This window comes from Platalea leucorodia, assembly GCF_965183815.1.
Source record: "Platalea leucorodia genome assembly, chromosome: 8".
Taxonomy (NCBI): Eukaryota; Metazoa; Chordata; class Aves; order Pelecaniformes; family Threskiornithidae; genus Platalea; species Platalea leucorodia.
Genome location: NC_138830.1, coordinates 27,706,992 through 27,727,140, shown reverse-complemented (window position 1 = coordinate 27,727,140; position 20,149 = coordinate 27,706,992). Strand labels below are relative to the sequence as shown.

At 37.4% G+C, this 20,149-nt stretch overlaps 1 protein-coding gene across 1 annotated transcript in view; it reads right to left on the bottom strand.

Annotated features, from left to right (window-relative positions):
* The window catches only part of STAG1 (STAG1 cohesin complex component), a 201,993-nt gene that overhangs the window by 43,374 nt on the left and 138,470 nt on the right, over positions 1-20,149 (bottom strand). Inside the window, exons 12-20 of the mRNA XM_082320218.1 lie at positions 15,727-15,806; positions 14,206-14,313; positions 11,841-11,955; positions 9,492-9,609; positions 8,237-8,340; positions 5,231-5,323; positions 5,016-5,105; positions 4,624-4,827; positions 213-283 (exon numbers count right to left, since the gene is read on the bottom strand). Coding sequence (XP_082176344.1) covers positions 213-283; positions 4,624-4,827; positions 5,016-5,105; positions 5,231-5,323; positions 8,237-8,340; positions 9,492-9,609; positions 11,841-11,955; positions 14,206-14,313; positions 15,727-15,806 — 983 coding nt within the window. The remainder of the gene's footprint in view (positions 1-212; positions 284-4,623; positions 4,828-5,015; positions 5,106-5,230; positions 5,324-8,236; positions 8,341-9,491; positions 9,610-11,840; positions 11,956-14,205; positions 14,314-15,726; positions 15,807-20,149) is intronic.

Genomic DNA, 20,149 nt, shown 5'->3' with positions numbered 1-20,149 from the left:
ACCAAATCAAATCTGTAAAAGTAATGGCATTAACTAAACAAGGACTCAAATTAATCCAAACAGTTATACTGACAAATGCCACTAATCATTCATCAATCTCTATTTCATATTTCAGGCCATATATTTTCTCATTTCTTAACAGTAGACATCAACTGACACTTGCTGAAATGATAAAATTAACAGTAAATTTTTGAGGGAAAAAAATCACCTACTTGTGAAAAGAGGTTAACCTCTTTAATGTGGAGAGCACATTGTATATGTCATCATCATCAGCTTCTTCTCCCTGAAAATGAAAGGAAATCCATTAAGAGAGTTCAGCAATCCAGCAGAGTACATTACTGCATGGGGAGAAGCAGATTCCTTTCAGGGTTTATGCTGACACCTAAACTGACTCCAAATTTCCCAATGACTTTTATCTAGATTCCATAATAATAATATTTAAATAACCACTGCATAGTACTAGGAAATAAGCAAGATCATCTGACAATATTCAGCAGTATCACTGTATTAACACTCAAACCAGTATCCCGTAGCAGTAGAAATCATTCCCAAGAATAAAACCTGAGTTCTACCTTATTTTACAAAAAGTACTGAACTGCAGTTTAACCATCAGCTGATTGAACGTGCTACAAGAATAAAGCCAAATGCTTGCCTTGCTCCATGCCAGAAACCTGCAGATGTCAACAGCAAGTTTTTTAAAATGATCAGTGGGAAAAATTCTTTCTTTTCATATCCTTCATTGCTGTTCACAGTGTTACACACTGTAATACATGACAATCACATGTACAGACTGACATACATTAAGAATTGGACGGAAGTTGTTGGTTCTTGTGGTTTTTTTGTTTTTGGTTTTTTTTTTTTTTTGTTTTGTTTTTTTTTTGTTTTTGTTTTTGTTTTTTGTTTTTTTTTAATTTAGATTTTACAAATCTGGGGAAATAACAGTCCAATAATAAATATTGCACAATTCAATCCAAACTTTTCATTTAAGTTTGATTTTTTCTCTCTGGTATTTTAAAATATCATTATCCTAATATTTTATGCAAACTGAACAGCAAATTCTCTTAGTGAAACAAGTGGAAATAAGGTACTTCCAAAACTTAATTTTCCCAGCAACTTTCTGAAACAGGAAATCTACTTAGAACAATTCTTCTCCATTTCATTTTGATCAATTTCTTTCCATCTAAAAGCCTAACAATTAAAACATTTTCCTGCCTTGAGATGCAATTGTCAATCAATGTTTCTCTCATTATCAACCTAGTGGGAAGCCATAAAGCAGCAGGATACTCACTTGGGTACAAGTATGCACATTCTAAAATTTAAAATCTCTTTAAAATGATGAAATAGACCTATTAAAATTAATTATTCTACCAAGGATCACCCAGTAAAGAATATCACAAAGGCCAAAATTTGAAATCCTTGCTGTTCTCTTTCTTGTTTTCTCCTACTTTTGTCTTGGTTTTGTCTCCACATCTTTCTCTGTGTCACATGTCTGACCTCCGCACTCCCTTTTCCTTAGGGATCTAAAACTTAATTCTTCATTTCTCATATGACTTTCAGACACAGCTTTTCTCTGAAATCCTCAGTCCTCATCCCTCTCTCATGCAAGCGAATATACACAAAGATCATAAGCCCTTGCTTGCATTTCTCTACTCCTTCCCAAGATGGGTACAGGAAGGGGATACATCAGAAGTATTTTGGTATCACTGGCCCATGTTCCTTCACGAGCCTGGTCTTTGTTCTATGCCCAGTAGTCTCAGTGCATCCTTTAGGGCTCTTCGCACTGGAGTACTGCATAAAGAGAAGCCGCCTGCAAAGAGAAGTGAAGGGGAAGTGGAGTGGGAATAAGCAGTTACTGGCTTCCTCATTCAACAGCAGTTAGTAATAAAGGAAAGTTGCAGGAAAATGTTTTTCTCCCCTAGTTCATTTCTCCTGAGAAGACTGGTGGGAAGTAGTTTATGAATCCCAGCATCTCGCTGCCTTCCCCCGATTCCCCCTGAGTAAAAGGTGAGGCTGGAGGGATCTTTCAAGCAGTGTCAGAAAGGGAGAGGACAGGACTGCAGACCTGTACAGTGCACCTAAAATAGCGAGTGTGTTTTCTGAACTCTCTCAACATTCATGTATCCCTAGAATAAAACAGCTGGACCTAAATGCTTTGCTAGCATAACTGACCTGAAATGCGGGCTGGGGGTGGAAGAGAGGTAGATTTCCAAACTCCTTTCATCTTTACTGCTTGTAGTGTTGGCATGTGTTTCTTTGAGGCCCAGAGACCACACTGCCTGTGGAAGAGGGCTCCCTAAGAAGGGCCTCTGAAAATATACAGCTAGGGACTGCGAGGTAGCAAAGGGAAGGACAGCACTGGATCTCCTCAGATCACAGAATCAAAGAATAAGAGGACCGATGCTATAGTAAACCAAACTCAACACTAACTGGACTGCTGGCTTCCAGAAGGGTATGTGGATGACAGAAAAGGAGCTGACAGAACTAGAGGACTGGTTATTGTCTTGACCCCCCTTCAAAGCTGCTGTGTGGAGAAGAATGGGTAGGTCAGAGAATGAGCAGCTGCTGTACAGCAGGAGGAATCTAAGTGTTCCTGTATTTGCTAACAGAGTTCAGGACTATGGTTGAAAAAATTACTTGTGGGTGTCTCACCAGCACTAACAAAAGAGCGGATCTTTTCTTGGGTGAAACTATCCAGGGAACAAAATGCCACCTCTGAATCTTTGAATGGATCCGCAGATGAGTAACATCTATGCAGCTGAACAGTGTGGAAGCCTCAAGGAGGCTCTTCCAAAAAAGCTACACGTCCTCAGACAGACCTAATTTCTGTTTGTTACACTGGCTGTTACATGACTGTCTCCAGAGAGAACACACACAGCATTTGCTTTGGAGAAGTTCCAAGATAAAACTATGAGAAAAAGCTGAAAGGAGACATTTTCATAACACCTTACGACAAGGCAGTATAACAGAAATGGCAAGTCAGTGTCAAAGAACTGGGATTCCACTTGCTTCTTGGTCTGACTCTTGAAAAAACCCATAGGCACTTTCTTCCATCTCGAGGCAAGACAGTGTGAATGAGATGCTTTTTGCTCATCTGAGCTTGGCTGTGGAGATAAAAGCTGAAGATTCTCCAAGAGCCAGGTTTGGAAAAACAACATAGGAGATTTGACTCTGCATATAGAGCCAGACTGAACCTTGGTGTTGGATGTGTGGATAGTGAAATGTGACGATGTCACCAGAGTTCCTAAACCACCGTCAGTGGGTACCAATGGAAAGAGCAAAGGCCACTATTTATGGTGATCAGCTGCTGGGCATATCATGTGGAGAACTCGACTGGTTCTGAAGCTGGATCTTTGTGCTGGCAGTCCAACTTTAGCCCTTTTTGCTACCCAAGTCAGCAACAGATTCCGCAAGGTTTTTGTCTCGGAGTTTTTGGTCCTGTTGGCCAGACGTGAGAAACTTCAAAAATCCATGGCTATTGAAACAGGCGGCTAAGATGTGTAATGTGGCATTAGCTGAAAGGACGCCCTTGCCACACACAAATGGGCAGAGATGTAGCACAAATTCTGGAATGTCTTCTCAGGTTCTGCTCAGAAGTTTCTGAGAAAGCACATATAAAATGCCAGACAGGTAGACAGCAAAGTAAATGTATTCTATCAAAGAATGTGCAGTGGCACGCTAACTCCTCTGGGTTGTGGAGTGCCTGCTTCCTGGGTGCACCGCCTTTTTTACTCATGTACATTCCTACAGCAACAGACAAATTTTTATTTACTCTGCAATGTGACAAGCCATATATACAATACGCCTGTATGTGGCATATTACTTAAAGATAGAAAAAAGCTTATTTTCTTTAATACGCAATTCTAAAAGAGAGACTGTAGCTTAACTTTCTATAAATGTACATCAAAAATTAAAAGTATCTGCCACAGTGCAGTGCATGACTAGAAGTGAAGAAAAAGATCTATGCAGCCCTTCAGTTACGTTTAAAAAGCATGAGAATTACAACAAATTAAGTAGTGCTACACAAAGTTAAATTGACGTAAAGAGAAAAAATGAGTAAGGTTTCTATTCTTATTTAATGTATTCTGTCTTATGCATTTTGAAGGATAAATCCTTACAAGTAAATCCCAGGTACCTCCAGGTTTCAGACCTGTATCTTTATTTCATTCTTTCCAGAGCTCTTTCAATATGCCATTATAAATATCTTACTAAATCTTCTCTTCCATTCAAGACACAATCCAATCTTGATTCTGCTGCCTGCATATCCATTTGGGAGTACTGGAATCACCACAAGTATTAATGTAAATGCACCTTTCTCTGCATTTTTCATGAGCTTTCACCCATTCATCCATTTAACTTCTTATATGGACTGTTTAAATACTAGACTAAATTTTCAGAAGCAGGATTGTGCTGTGGTCTTTGTTTTACAGCATCAATGCTTTGCAGGCTTAATGGCTAGTCCAAGGGATTTTCTACATGGAGAAATAGCTCCAAATAATTATGAAATAGTTGCTGCTGCACTACACCTTCAAATGGATAATTTCATGACTTGGTAAGAATGTTTTTCTGCAGTTTATCATAGCATATTTTAGGTAGTCTAACTAAATTCATTTTAAGAAAACACACCTCCTGCAGCAGATCCTCTACAGAATGGTTGAATCGATCCACAAATTCATCAATAAGTTGGCTGTGTGCTATGTCAACTCTGTTCTGGATTGTATATTCTTCACTACAGAGTATGCTGTAGGTTTTGCTGCAGGCTTCGAGAACATCTGATTCCACATGCTTTTCCACAACAAACTTAATCTGTTTCAGTAAGGCATCCAGATGCTGTAGATCAGAAAAGAAGTTCAGCTTTCACCTTACCTGAACAATGAAACTCAAAGAAAAAGTCATTCAAAGAATACACCAAATCAAGGTTAGATTACTAATATGCTAAATGAAAGCACAGTACTGTGTGACCAGAATAGTAATCAGATACTTTAAAGCAACCAGACTTCTTGCCAAATGTACTATACCTTTTCCATTCTGCCCGTGCTATAGATTTCCAGATCAAAATACTGAGGGATTTGCAGGAGATTTGCAACCTTCTCGGCATCAGCAGAATACTAGAACATCATTGAAACAAAACAAAAAAATAGTTAAGTAAAAATAAACAACTACACTACAGAATGAAAAAGTTTAAAGACAGTTCTAAATACCAGTGAGAGATTTATTTTGTTCAAAAATGTACCTTTGACAGCAACATAGGAAGTGCAATAATGAAATGCTCAGTCAATTTATTTCTGTCATCTATCTGAGTTTTTCTTTCTTTTGCTGTCAAGACCTGCAAGTGATCAAAAATAACTAAAGTAAATACAATTTCTGCATATAGTATTCATTATTTTTGCTAAAGTTTGTATTATGAACAAAAATCCATGCAAGTGTATTTTTAATAAATCAAAAGAGGAGGGAATAAACTCAAACACATTTGGACTGAAGAGTGATTAAATAGAAGGACCATGTGTCCTAAGAAGCCGTGATTGAAAAGGAAAATATCATATCATCCAGCATGATATTGTCTCGACACATCAACATTTTTTAGGATTGAAATTCAAATATGAACCAAGTCAGTGGAAGTTTTGCTATTGCTTCCAGCGAATTGAGCTCTGGCTTTCACACATTAAACAAAGTGTTAATGTAAGACCTCAGGGGGAACTGAAGTATAATTAAGAAAACCAAAACCAAACCACACTGTAACAGTGATTTTCATTAGCAGATTCATGGCCTCATCTCTAAACTGGAATGTAATTCTCAGTGAGAACATACATCCAAGTTCACAGAACTCATTTACAAATTTCAGTGACACATACATTGAAGCTACTAATGCTGTCATAGCAAAACCACCTTGAAACAGTGAATAGAGAGACAATAATCAAAACAGCATGCTTCATAAAAGCTTAGATCTGGCTTCTTGGCTTCAGAAAATGAGAGAATACTTTTGAAAACAAATAATGACAATAAAATACTCAAGTTAGCTAATGATTTATGTATAGCAAAGCTGCCAGACTGCACAATAAGGGTTACAAGCTAAAGTCAGAGAAGAAACTATTTCACAAGGTGAGCGCATAATTAGAAATCTGCTCCCATTTCAACTCAGAGAATATGCTAGCGAGATCATGAGAACATGACAAACCTCTACTGACAAGTCAGAGATCCCCTGCAGTTACCATCCCACAACTCATGATCTAACTGAAAAGAAGCAAAAGCTAAATGTCATACCTACATCTCTCTAAGTGAGGAGGAACAGCTAGAAACAAAACATGTGCTTGGATGACAGGTAGCCTATTGTGTCAGCAGAAATCAAAAACAACCATGGAAGTGAAAGGGAATAGATTTGTAACCAGGGTAAGAAACCTCTTCCATAGTACATGGCAGACAGCTGGATACATACAGCAGCAACCGCAATTCCTGTACCAACTCGCCATGCGGCATCACCTGTGCCAGCAAAAGGCACTAGCTCACCAGAAGGCAACACAAATGCAGCTAGCAAGTCAGGCGCCCGCCCGCTACAACCCAGTCATATTTTGGTGACCAAATACTGCTATTCAGTGGTGCTAGTAATTAATCTGGGTCCCTAGGATGATCTTGAGGCTCTTTTGATCATCCTTCAGAAGGTGAAATTTATTTTACTGAAGTGTTTTCTTTAGCTTTGAAGAAATACAGGCATTGAAAATCTAAGACTAAGCAATTTGCTGAACTTAAGTGAACTGAACTGTAGATCTCTTGAGACAGAAAAAATACCCGGAAAGCTAATAGTGACATTATTTAGTGCACCAAACAGAAAATACAAACATCAAATTTTTGTGAAATTTAAAGGTTGCTTTGTCTACTAGACCTGTTTGCAGCTAGAGACAAAACACAGTTAAGATCTGCTTACAATACAGTTTTGCTAACACAGGATAATACATGCTTGTGTAAATTTGAGTAAGTGCTTTCATAGATTCCCCCCTCACCCTTGAAATGCTTTAATAAATTAGGAATTTCTTAGAATATGCTTTAGAAATTAAGGTACATAAAGCACGTTTAAATTCATGGTTTCTTGGAGCTTTTCCTGGGATGCTATTTCTGGACATGAGGCTAATCTGCTTCTGGCACATAAAAATTAAGCAGCTAAGTAACTGCATTTAGTTTAGCAATAAAGAATGCTGAGTCTATCTCCAAATTTCACCGTAACGAAGCCTTGACTTCCTTTAATAAACTCGTTATGATTATTCAGAGCAGAACCTAACAGAAGTACCAAATGTTCACATGGGTTTATTTCTTTTTAGTCTAACCTAAATAAGAGGAGGACTACCAAAAATCAGGGAAATACGTTTGGGAAGCTGAGACTCTTTTGCAACATGGATGCTGTATTTATGGAGAATACAGCTGAAAGCCTGTTGATCACCCCGGGCTTGTAACTTATACTGAAATGCTTAAAAGTGCATGCCCAGCCTTAGGCATGGAATTCCACTGACCCCCAAACAGTCACTACAAAATAAGTGAGAGAGGCAGCTAGACTGCAATATGGCCAGAATGACAAATTCTTAAATTTTTAGGGCACTCAGTGGAAGAGGCCAAAGACGACAGATACATGAAACCACAGATTCATTCAGGTTGGTCCCAGTCCCACCCCTCCTGCTCAAAGCAGAGCCAGCTCAGGGGTCAGAGCGGGGTGCTCAATGCAGTCAGGTCTTGAAAACTGCCAACGATGGAAACTGTACAAACTCTCGGCTTCTGTTCCAGCGCTTAACTGCTCTCATGATTAAGATACTGTTGACTTTGTCTGCAAATTTTACGTCCGTATTAGCAGCACTTTCCTTTTTATGGAAGACAGTCAGAGGTAATCTTGTTCTGCTCCTGAGCTCTACACTTCCAATTCTAATCTAGACTTAGCATTAAGGGCTGTAGATGTAGGTACATTACAAGTGTAAGCCAGGGGTATGATAATGAGAACGTCTAAAAAAATAATAAAGAAAGATTTTTGTGCTGTAAATTTATATTACTTAACTTGGCAAAGCAAAACTCAAAATGAAACAAACAAAAAACCAAACATGTCCAGAAATTAAATTTTTACTATTTTTCTTCAAAAATGTTCACATGAAACAGGAAACACCAATTATAAAAAAAGCATCAAAATGTAGTATTGTAGAAAAATATTTTATGTTACTATAGTAACACACACAAGTCCGAGCTACCTATTTGCAGTACCACTTACTCTCTTGCCAGTGCCTCTGCCTACTGGAGGATGTGCTTCAGCAGCTTGTCTGATTGTACACACCATCAACTCAATAAGAGCACTCTCCTGCCGGTCAGACATTGCTATGGAGGGAAAAGAACAAACAACATCTGTTCTGATGTGTGTGCAAGACATCTTAAAGAAGACAAAACTGTGAATGCAGTTGTAAAACACAGGGAACAGAGGACAACAGAGACAATGTAATTTTGTCCCATTTATAAAACCAAGGCTTTCTTGCTTGCTCTTTGAATTACCATTCACATCATCTCAAAATGGATATGACAGAACTGAAAGAAGTTCAGAGAAATGTCGTCTGGAAAAAGGATGAATGAAGGGGAATATAACAAAGATCTACAAAATAAAGAGCATCATGGAGGACAGAGAGCGACTGACCACTGTCACTTCCTTATAAAATATTCTCACTGTCATGAAGTATTATTTTTGTTCTTTGGGAAGTACTTCTGGGCACATCTAGAGGATCAAACCCCACTAGGCTATGCAGAAACAAAGAACCAAAGTGCCTAATTTCCTAAGGAAATTACCACACAAATACCACAATTGTAGCAGGTGGATACCAAAAGGTCAGATTTTGAAACACTGAGATGATCAGCACACCATACACGGAAGCAGTAAGAGTACATTGGTTTTTCAGCCACCTAACCCCTGCAAAGGTCCCTGAAGCAGGAGAATCTTGAAGTATTATAAAGGATCTTGAATGACACTCACTAATGTTAGGGACTCTTTGCCACCAACTTCCCTGGCTACCTTGTGCACACAGATCTACTATTAGCCAAAGGAGATTTGAAACCAATGGTGAAAGAATTCCCTTATTTTTTTTCCTCTTGAGAATTCATTAGGTTTTAACATTCTCTGGAAAAGCCCCACTTTTAACACCATTTGAAGTGCTTCTTTATTCAAAATTGTATTAGCTACTTAATTTATTGAAATGTTCATGTATACACTAGTTATTTAAACATTCAGACAAGAAGAAGTCATAGCCTTTAATATTAGGGAACCACAGCACAGCAGACTTCACAGGATGAAAAAGAGAGTACAAAAATGCTGCTTTTGAAGCAAAGTGCATTAAAAATGTATTAAACTAAAATCTTCTTCAAATATGCTTTCTAAACAAACCACAACATAAACACCTCTATCACCCACAGTGAAACACCTTTTTAAGGAATAATCAACAATATTGTGTGATATCAATAAAGTATAGAGGTTAAACAAATACCTTCTTCGCCTTGGACTGGTTCCTCCAAGAGCAATTCTGTCATACATTCCCAGTCTTTCAACAGTTCTTGAGAGCTCTCCCACAAACTGTCCACCAAATAGGCTGCATGTTCATGCAACTAGAAAATCCAAAGCAACCATCAGTACAGTGTTCTGGTAGGAGCAGCAGTTTTTCAACTTTCACAATCATTTGGCCACAGAGAATGTCCTGGGCATGGACTCTTATATTAGTTGGAAAGAAAATTCAGTTTGAAACTAACTCTGGAGGGTTTTCTTCCAAATGAATGATACAACTACATGACAGTGGGGATATGTTTTAATGGAAAATGGAATAAAAACAAATTGAGCTTCTTTTCCATAAAGCAGCTTGTTTGTGAAAAATCTTTCTCAGAGGTTTGACCTAGAAGCCGTAAACTTACCTTTCCTCACTTTCTTACTGCATTATAAAAAAGAGAGATGGTGTGACATGACACTCAGACAAGGTTGCAATATATTTGTTTTGAACAGGCATTTATTTTTCATACATGCTGCTACATGTTCAGAAAACAGTAGCAGAAATCCTACTGATTTCAGGGGGTATAGCACGAACACTAATTTTAACTGCAAAAAATGTTTCTATGTGAATTAATGCAGCCGTTGTAAAGTGAGAGTAATAATCCACAGGCTTCTACTGTTTTATAAATTCATCTTCAACCACTGTCAAAAAGTAACGAGCACAACATGCAGATCTGATTTGCTTGCCAGACATGGGACTGACTCCTTAACTGGAAAACGTCTAAGAGTGTAGGGAAGGAGGTGTCAGTACATTTACCTACTCTTCTGTTTCTGACAGCTCTGGGCAAAATGTTATGTGTCACAGAGCTTACTGATGCTTGTCACAGGTTCACCTGTTCCCTCTTCTGAATGCCCCCTCTTATACTGCAGTGCTTACAGCTTCTAGTCCTATGCAGATGGAAACTCCCAGTTCTTTAACACTTTTATTAAAACTGGAGTCACAATATTCTACTTCGTTTCTAACAACTGTCTCAAAACCAGCAATAGCAAAAACTGGCCCTGAGAGAGAAGAGATCTTGGGGAGCAGCATATGGCTTGCATGGGAAGGCACTTTGATGATCATGGCTCTGGGAGCAAAGCTGCGTTTCTTTTCTTCTCAGAAGGACAGACAAGCTTAATGCTAGGTGAATCCCAATCACACACACTCAGATTTAAAGTATTTTCACTGGAAAATACAATGATCTATTACAATCTAAGTTTTTAAGAAGCTGGAACTAAAAATACATTCAGATAGCAGATTGAAGGCTCACACAAGTAGTGACATTTCATCCAGACTTAATTTGTAGGTTTATAAGGTGTTTTAAAAAAATGTTAACGTTAACATCATATCTAAATGTTATTCTTACTTCTCAGCATCTCTGATTGTCTTTCTTTTCATTCTCATAGTCAAGTCTCTTGTTCAAGACTTCCTAACAATTAAAATACCTGATGGCAATACCTTTCCTTTTGCTTTTTACACAAAATATATTACTGTCCCTTCTGTAGAGAAACATTTCTGTCATTCCTTTCTTTCAGTCTTCCTTTGCCACCTATTACCAAATCAAATGTATAATTTTTAAACCTTTCCCCCTCTATCTTCAGAGCATCCTTTATCTTCTCAAATTTTCCTCCACTCCACTGCCATTCCCCACCTGAATTACTATTAGTATGTCTACCATAAAACTTCCCATATATGCTGTCTCTATAGACATAAACTATGGGAACAATCCCATCCTGAATGTGTTCATCGAACGCTTAATGTGTTTGATACAAACGATGGTATGTATGCTTGCAGTCTGTGACATTTTCAAGATGCAACTGCATAAAGCCCTGAACAACCTCATCTAATCTCACAGCTGATCCTGCTTTGAGCTAATGCCCCTCAGGTCCTCTCCACTCTGAATTATTCTATTATTCTAACCATAATTTGAGGTATTATGTAATTTTTGTTCCTTTCTGGTTCAAATGATTTTACTTCATAAAGAGTAACTCCAGAGGTATACTCCTTACATGGTTATCCTAAAAAAAGAACCAGTTACACTTCTATGTAGCAATGAATTCTGGTAGCCACCGTACTACCAGCAATGCAGTACTGAGTACAATGGGGATATGCAAGAGCAAAGTAAACCATGAAGAAGATTTTGAGTTGAATTTGCTTGATGGACAAGGCAATGGGGAGCAGGGTAAAGGGCATATAGTATTTCTGAAATTATGAAAAAAAAAGAAAAGACAGACAACTTGTTACTGTATGGTGATAAAACACTACTTAAGTTCCAGGTTCTATTAAACATGTAAAGGTTAAAAATGAATTTTTTACCTCACTTTCAAGAAAGAAAAGAACCAACATTCTAATAAGGTTTCCATTTGGACTATTTCGCCCCCTCCTCTTTGCTAGAGCCTCTTCAGCTTGGGGATCATGTCTGCTGAACAGTCTAAAAATAAGCAAAAGGAGCTATCATGTTTATCAAAACAAATCTCATTTCTGCAATAATATGATGAGCATTCATTCTTGATATGGTAGATTTGTTCATAAAACATAGTGAAAGTATCTCAAGCTATTTCTTTCAAGGGAAAGAGGCCATGACCTCTGCCTGTTTGAAGAGATGAATTTATCTTCAGAGTCTTCAAGTTCACAGGGCTGGAAGAATTTCACACAGGAAAAAGCTCTCCAAAACATATTTATATTGAAAGATTTTGCACAGTTTTATATATTTGCATAATTTGTATAGTTTCGCATTTTTAACTTATCAAGTCTTACAATGGTGGTAGTACTTATTCCACTAGTGCCTTAAAAACTAAGGTTGTATCTTCACTGTGGTCACACTGACTGGGATATGTTATAAACAAACTTGACATCCCATTAAACAACCAACCTCAGGTACCAGTAGCAGCATAAAGGATAAAGCAAGCTACCAGTCAATTACTTGAGGTTTTTTTCAGGTAAATTATACATTCTGCATTGAGTTCCCTGATGCATGGCTAATTCCAAACTACTCTCAACACTCACATTTGCTAGCTTAAAGAGATCTCAGATATGTCTAACATTACAGCTACAGCAATGATTGTTTTACTTCAAGAAGTTTGAAAACTGTTCCTTGCTTTTACAGTGAAACCACAGTCACAAAGCAAATTAGAAATGTGACACGCAGTATTCTGATTTCACTACAATTCATTGAAAAGAGAAGGATGAGTTACACACAAACGTATTTTAAAGACAACACCTTTCCCCCCCGCCTATCTTAATAGATAAGAAACAAGCACCTCTGCAGGTGCTGAAATACCTTAAAACATCCACCTCAGGGTTGAGTCAGTGATCCTCTCTATTATTTGTTTTCCTTTGCTAACTACAGAGAGAAAGTCTCATGACTACCTTATACATAGAAAGTGATATTTAAATGTATAAAGAGATATTTAAATGTATAAAATTAATCAAGATAAATCCCACCTCAAATGCCTCAAGCAGATTCTAACTTATTTAAAATGGAGCACCAGCTCTAATGTGTTAGCAGATACCAAGAGAAAATGAGTGTTAGGAATGGGACAATCTTCTCTCAATCCTGTTTACCTTGAGAGACATTTATAGAACACAGTATAGTATCCTGTTGTAAAGAAAAGTCAGGATACAGTTTTGTCTTTACACTAAGTACACTAAAGTGTAGATATGTCTTCAAATTCATTTACCTTTGAGGCATTTTTCAAAATTGTCACATACTGATTAACACAGGAATTTCAGTATTTATATTTAAAAAGAACCTAGCCATTTTCTAAAACATCATGCAGGAATCTACATGTAACTGAATTTTGTAAATTAACTCCTTGAAACAGATAATGCCTGATCACAGAGATGGAACTCCAGTAATTCACCAACAAAAGCTTACAATTTCAGTGTAGATTTTTAAATCACTAATAAACCACAGAAAATTAGAACACTGGCAAACGAAAACTCATATTTTTATGTTATTTTTTTCTGTTGTGTATCTTGGCATGAAAAATTATATAACCTGCATTCTGATATATTAAAGAACTCTAATGTCACAACCCATGAGGAGAAAAAAGAAAATTACTGCTAAGAGACTTTTAATTGCAAACACTAAAGTGAAAAGGTTAACTGCTATGATGTGGCAATGTCCTGGTCATGATTACTGATGCAGTATGATTCACATCCATGGAAAAGCTAGCTCATTTCCTTTGGCATAGCGGGTACATGAAAGATGTAACCATGGTGTAATGTATTTTTAGGGGAAGTCAGTGAGTTTAGAAACAAATTTCTTAATTATTACTACATAAACACCTCTCAAGTTCACAATTTTGACATAAATTGGTTTAAAACTTTGTAAAAATAATGACTGCATACCAAACAGACCATCAGGGATGTATAGGCCCTATATATACTATCAAAGGATTTAAAACAACTTTAATATGGAGGTTTATGTAGCCTTTTATATTTAGGCCTTGAGGAGTCAGGAAAAGTTTTCTGAATTCTAGAGCAAGGAAAATGTAAATCCAGTTTCTTCAAGTCTTTAGGTCTTGAATTTAAACAAGAGAATAAGTCTGTGTTTTAAATTAAATATCTGATTTGCTAAATTGGGTATTTCACTCTATTGCTTCTTTGCCTTTTGATCTTAACTCTACTAGGAAATATTCACAAATCTGGTCTTATTCCAGGGTACCTGATAACTTACTTTTTGTGAAGGAATTCTCCAGCTGCTACTGCAACAGGCCGGTGTGCTGAATACACCAAGTGATAAACATTCTCACAGTCTTCATTCGACAGAGCTTCTTCACTTCCACTGCAAGAGTCAGAAAGTAACACCTGAACTAAAACAAATGTTTAATTTCAATCCCTTCACCTCCCTTAACTTATTTTTGACAGCTACAAGACTGATTTCCTTCATACAAAATCCTAAATTGCTGAACACTGACTTCAAGGATCTTTGGTTCAATTTCCAAATAGAGAGATATTTAAAGGGCCTGTAAGACTGAAAGTTTGATTTCCTTCTCCACGTTGTATCAATATATATATATTAAAAATGATATTATGAAAAAAATGTCACTACTACTTACAAATCTTGCCTTGCTTAATTATTTAGACCATCCACTAACTACAATGCACATATTGCAAGATGCCAAATACTCATTATCAAACATTATAAAATTAAAACCCTAGAATGTTACATAAGGAAAATGTAATTGCTTGCTTAAACTTATTTACTTCTATAGCAATGTCTGTTTGCTTTCAAAGCTTTTAATTTTTAAACTATTCAAATCTTGGACTGGGAAAACCTGCTTCAACCTTCTGGCCTACTCCATTGTCAGGAGTTAAGTCCTTTCATGTGACAGTCCACATGCTCTTGTGTGCTGTGGGGCAGGAGGTGCCTCTCTGCTGGGCTGGAAAGTAGGAAGGAATATTCCCAGTTCCAGCTGCTGAAAGGGCCAGGCCAGGTGGATAAAACTGCCTCAGCAATGGGAGAAGGCACAGAAATGCTCTGGACATGGGAAGTGGAAAACTAAATGAGATTACGTCACGAAGTGGAGATAAAGAACTAGCACTGTGCATCCACCAATCAAATCAACACATAATCACTTTAGGACTGAACCACGGTGTGCATTTAGAATTACAATAATGCTGATACAATAAATTGTCCATGATGTTGGGGGCCTGGAAGCATGTCTCCTCCTGCATGGCCAAGTATTTAAAATGACAAGCTACCACTGCCACCTCCACATAACCCAAACAAGGGTGTCGAAGGTTGTTGACAACTTGACATCAAGGTTGTTGACATCTTTTCCATGTCAGCTTATTTACCAGATGACTCTCTTTTCAGCTGTGTCAGGTAATCAGATCTCCTAACACTGGATCTTTGCTTAGTTACTGCTAGAATTATTTTAGCAAATGTAACCCACAGATACTTGTTTTGGGGAGGACAATCATTTTGCCCTTGGCAAAAGGTATAAATGCCCTTTGGCATTCTTCTACAACAGTGGATGCAGTAATAGTCTCCATACATCAATACATTTTTATAATTTGCCTATTGTATTTCCATGAGATGGAATATCTTATTTTAGCTTCATGACCATATTATTACATATTCAGTTCAACTTCATACTAAGTGTAAAATAACAGATCACACGAGCAAAGAAATGAAGTCAATTAAATATTACTGGCTTTCAAAGGGAATACACAGGTTTTGAAAAATACTCACTGAAGTATTAGCGTGACTAATCGAATGGCTTCCACAGCTACATCATATTCCTTATCAAGTGTCATTGATACAATGCGATCCTGAAAAGGAATTTTATTATAGTGACAAAACAGAAACACACAACCAGCTATCAGAGGAAGAATTCTGTAGGATACAAAATAAATTGGAGAGAGAGATCTTTCAACTAGACACATGAAAGCCCTTTAGTATTATTCAACCATTTAATGTACATCTTAAGAAGCTGTGTGTTATATGCACAATGGAACAATAGGCAAGTACACAGGAATGAGAACAAGTGCTTAACAAGCAGTCCTTATCTTTGTGTGTTTTCCAGAAAACAAGCAAGCAGACTTTAGAGTTGAAGCACTGTTCTGGACTGGTCTTATTTAACAGTTCTTTCCTGAAAAGGAATGTGCTTGGGTTGGATGACAGTGAAAAATTGCCCCACTTCATCCCCCTGAAAAGAAATAATTTTAGAGCAATGAATGCTGCATATATGCATATTTGAAAATACTGTGAAGAAAATCACACCTGAATATATGCACCTGCATATTGCCTACAAAGCTGTGGCCTTTATACCTGGCTACATCTTAAGGTTTGAAGCTGATCTCAAGAATTACACTACTCCCACAGGGAAGTGGGAAATTCCATGGTTTGACTTTGTATTTTCCTATATTCTTTCTAGTGGAGACAAGCACACCACTTTCCAGTCAAATCTAATGATTTTATAACTTCTAAGGACCCTGTAGTTATGAAAAGTCTCCTAAGGGTTTCTTTCTCCTTAGTTTCAGTTTGCTTACTGGCAACCAAAAATAGATGTGATCAGTGTGTGTTGTTCCTATCTGGGGAGAATTTCTATCCATCCATAAAAATGCAATATGTCTTCATGTTCTTTGCTTGACTGATCAAGTTAATGAAAAGAAATTGGGCCATCTGAAAATAAAACTTGATTTCTGTGGCTTGACCTGCTTCAAGATGGACTAGGTACTACATGACATTTTGGGATGTGAAAAAATAGAAGTCAGGGACTGGAAAAGAAACAAGGGAAGTGTTAGAAAATAACAGTGAAAGTCACCAAGAACAAATCAGGACAAAATAAAGGTGTTCACCTCTTTTCTCTACTATTCCAGGCACTTAAAGGCTGAAAGTGAATATCAAGCAATTGATGCATATTTCAATATTGAAATTTAGGAGTACTATGTAAAGAATGCATTGTGGCTGTCTCAAGTGTTACCTCTCAACAAAACCAGGTCTGTAGAGATACTTTGTGCCACTATGACTGAATGCACCTCTATCAATTAGCATTCAGTTCCTGGGAAATTTGATGCATTTAACTGTTATATGCAGACAGTTTTAGAGACTGTGAGAAGTCCATGAAAAGATTCAAACAGCGAAATAACTTTCCAAACAGGAAATTCTGTGTATGAACAAGACAAAAAAATTGCTGTCAATTTTTCCTAAGGTCCTGGCCAAGGAACAACAACTAATAACAACAACATAAAGAGAAAGAACAGCCAGAGATATTGATCTTAAAGTTTCAGTGGAATTTCATCTACTCCCTCAAAGTGTATGTTAAACTGCAGGATACCACAGGGAGGGAACTAACTGCACACGAAGGAGTAAGCACACAAGTATAAAACTCCTTCTGCATCTCTGAAAAAAGCCTGGAAGAGATCTTCTCTCCTGCCTACAGAGCAAGAGGTACTCTCTGAATTTGGAGTCCTTTTGGGCTTTGAAACTGACTGATGCAACAATGTTTTCTTATCCAAAAAGACTGTTCTCTCCTCTCAATTTTTCCCAGAAACATCACGCTTAAAATGAACAATGTGGATGCGTCATTTCTTATTTTCTGCCTTGGTGCCAGCATCTCTGTGTGATGGCACCTGCCAGCCAGCCACCAAGATCCTTGAAAACGAGACCTGAACACCTAATGCCTCTGGAAGGTGTAACTTCTGTGGTCTAGTAAGTTACAAACCCCAGCTGCTCAATCTGCTTTGACAGAAATTTCCTGTACCACTGTACAGCAGTAGAATAGAACACAAGCCTGTATTTATAACTTGAAATATGAATTTTCACTGTCTATGAAGATCAGTTTGCAATTATGTATTAGGCTGTGAATAAGGCTGGCTGAAGAGAAAATCTATCTCCTTTTGCCTCTCAGGCTGTGGAGACAGCACTCTCCTGCAAAGGGTCAGGGATTAGGGACAAGAATTAAACGGCTGCATCTAAATCTGCTCGTGTCTTGACTTTGGCACTGACTGCAAAAGAGCTAATTCACATCTTTCCCATATGGCTTCAGTTAAAGTTTGTATCAGACAGGACTTCTTGATGGAAAACAGAAGTCTCTGCTTTGGACAAGATTTTTTTTGACAGACAAAGCTTATTTTCTAGCATATTACCTACTCCTAGAAACACAAACGAAAGCTGGGAAGAACACACATCTTTCCTTTGGAGAAGTGACATTATCAGATCCTTGTCACAGCTATCTGTAAGGTGGTGAAATATTAACACCCCAGTACAAGTCATTCTGGATCAAATTAATTCATACTTTAAACAGCTACAAGATCTCTAGAGAGATTTCTCTTGACAGTTTGAATGGATTGAGTTGAGTACCAGCTGAACTGTGCAGGTCGATTAAAGTCTGATGAGGAAATATAAATAAGCAGACATGGAACTGAGAACGGCGTTTAGGTCAATTATTTTTCAGGGGGTGGTGATAGAGTTTGTGGTGGCAAGACATTTAAGTAATGTATCACAGAATCAAAAAGCATTAATTTGAAACTTTACACCATCTGGTGCCAAAGGCCACATCCCTGTCAGCAGAGCTGTAAATCCAAGTGCAGGCATTTGGGCAATGCCAGCTTTTTGTTCTCTTGATGTGGCTGGAAACTGAAACTGATAAATCATGATGTTAAACGTATCTGTTCTCTAGGCTCACACAGACTTTGAACTCACCTTTTCTCTAATTTATTTCATAATGATATAGATTTCTGTATTAAAAACAGCTTTAATGGAACAGAAGAAAGACGAGGATTCCTAGCAGGGTTTCCCTTTCCTCTGAATCTTTTTGACAGAAATGAAAATTCCTTGTGCCGTTCTAAACCAAGAAGCAATGCACAGGCTAACCTGACTTCTTCTAACACAGAAAATTGTCTATACTGTGAAAAAGTAGGAAGTATTTAGGGGTTTCATGTTCCTGTAGTTTTTTGAAGTACATTACTGAGTAACTATTTCTCAAAGTGCCTCCAATCATCTTGAAAAGTTTTGCTGGTGGATGGGACAGGTTCAGACTCAAAGCAGCATTTTCTCTTACGAATTGTAGGAGGTTAAGAGAGAAACATCCAGCACATTTTCTAGTAGAGAGAAGTAGATATAGAGACCACGAGAGTTTTAGTGGCCTATTTAAAAATAAATCAAATTACAAATATAAACAAATCTGTAAGTCTGCCCAGATGGAACAAGAAAAGCAGCAGAGTTGAAGGATTCATTTTTCTGGAGAGTTAACTAGTATTTCTGGTCGTCCTGAGATGATAAGCAAACCAGACTTATGGAGGCATTATAGAAGTAGTCTGAGGTCTGAAACTGTTTGCCAGGTACTCTTCTACGAGAGAAAAGTTTGTCTTTACTGCAATAGCCCCGGAAACTGACTTTATAAAATTAGAAAAATATAGGCCCTGAAGTGATCTCACAAAATGATCTAGTTTCATCTCCTACTTTAAAGTCAACTATACCTAGTTCATTCCTGACATATTTATTTAATCTGCCCCTAAAAATCTCAAATGAAGGAGATTATTAATAAAGAGTCTGTTCTCTTATACAACTATAATTTTGGACAAAAAGCCTTCCTTAATATCGAGACTTTACTGTAGTTTAAGCATCTTTTTTCTCCATCTCAAGTGAATGTGGTAAAAGGCTGATTACCATTATGTTTCTACAAATCATTTACATACATACAGGTAAGATATGACAAGTTGTCTATATTTTGTGCTTTCCTAGATCAAACTAAAGGAGTTAACTAACTGCAATGACACACAAAACCAGTGAAGCCGTATAAAATCGACAGTGAGAAGTTTTTAAGTCTCATACACAGCAGTTATTTACAAATATTTAAATCTCCACTTCTTTTCCAAACAGAATTTTTCATCAGCATTATAATAATGATTTAAATGAAAATACAGTAAATTAGTCTTTCCTTGGGGGGTAGCCTTTACCACAGTTCTGTGTTCCCCAGAACACAAAAGCAATGGTAAAAGGTGCCAACCATTGCAGTGACAGTATCTGAAAGCTTTCTTCACAGAGCATCCAAACAGAAGCCAGGACAGTACTTCTACACTCATCTCTCCAGATATTTCACTCATGAAATAAAGCAGTCATGCCACAGAGTGAATTAACAGCCACATTCTCATCAAGATATTAAGCAAAA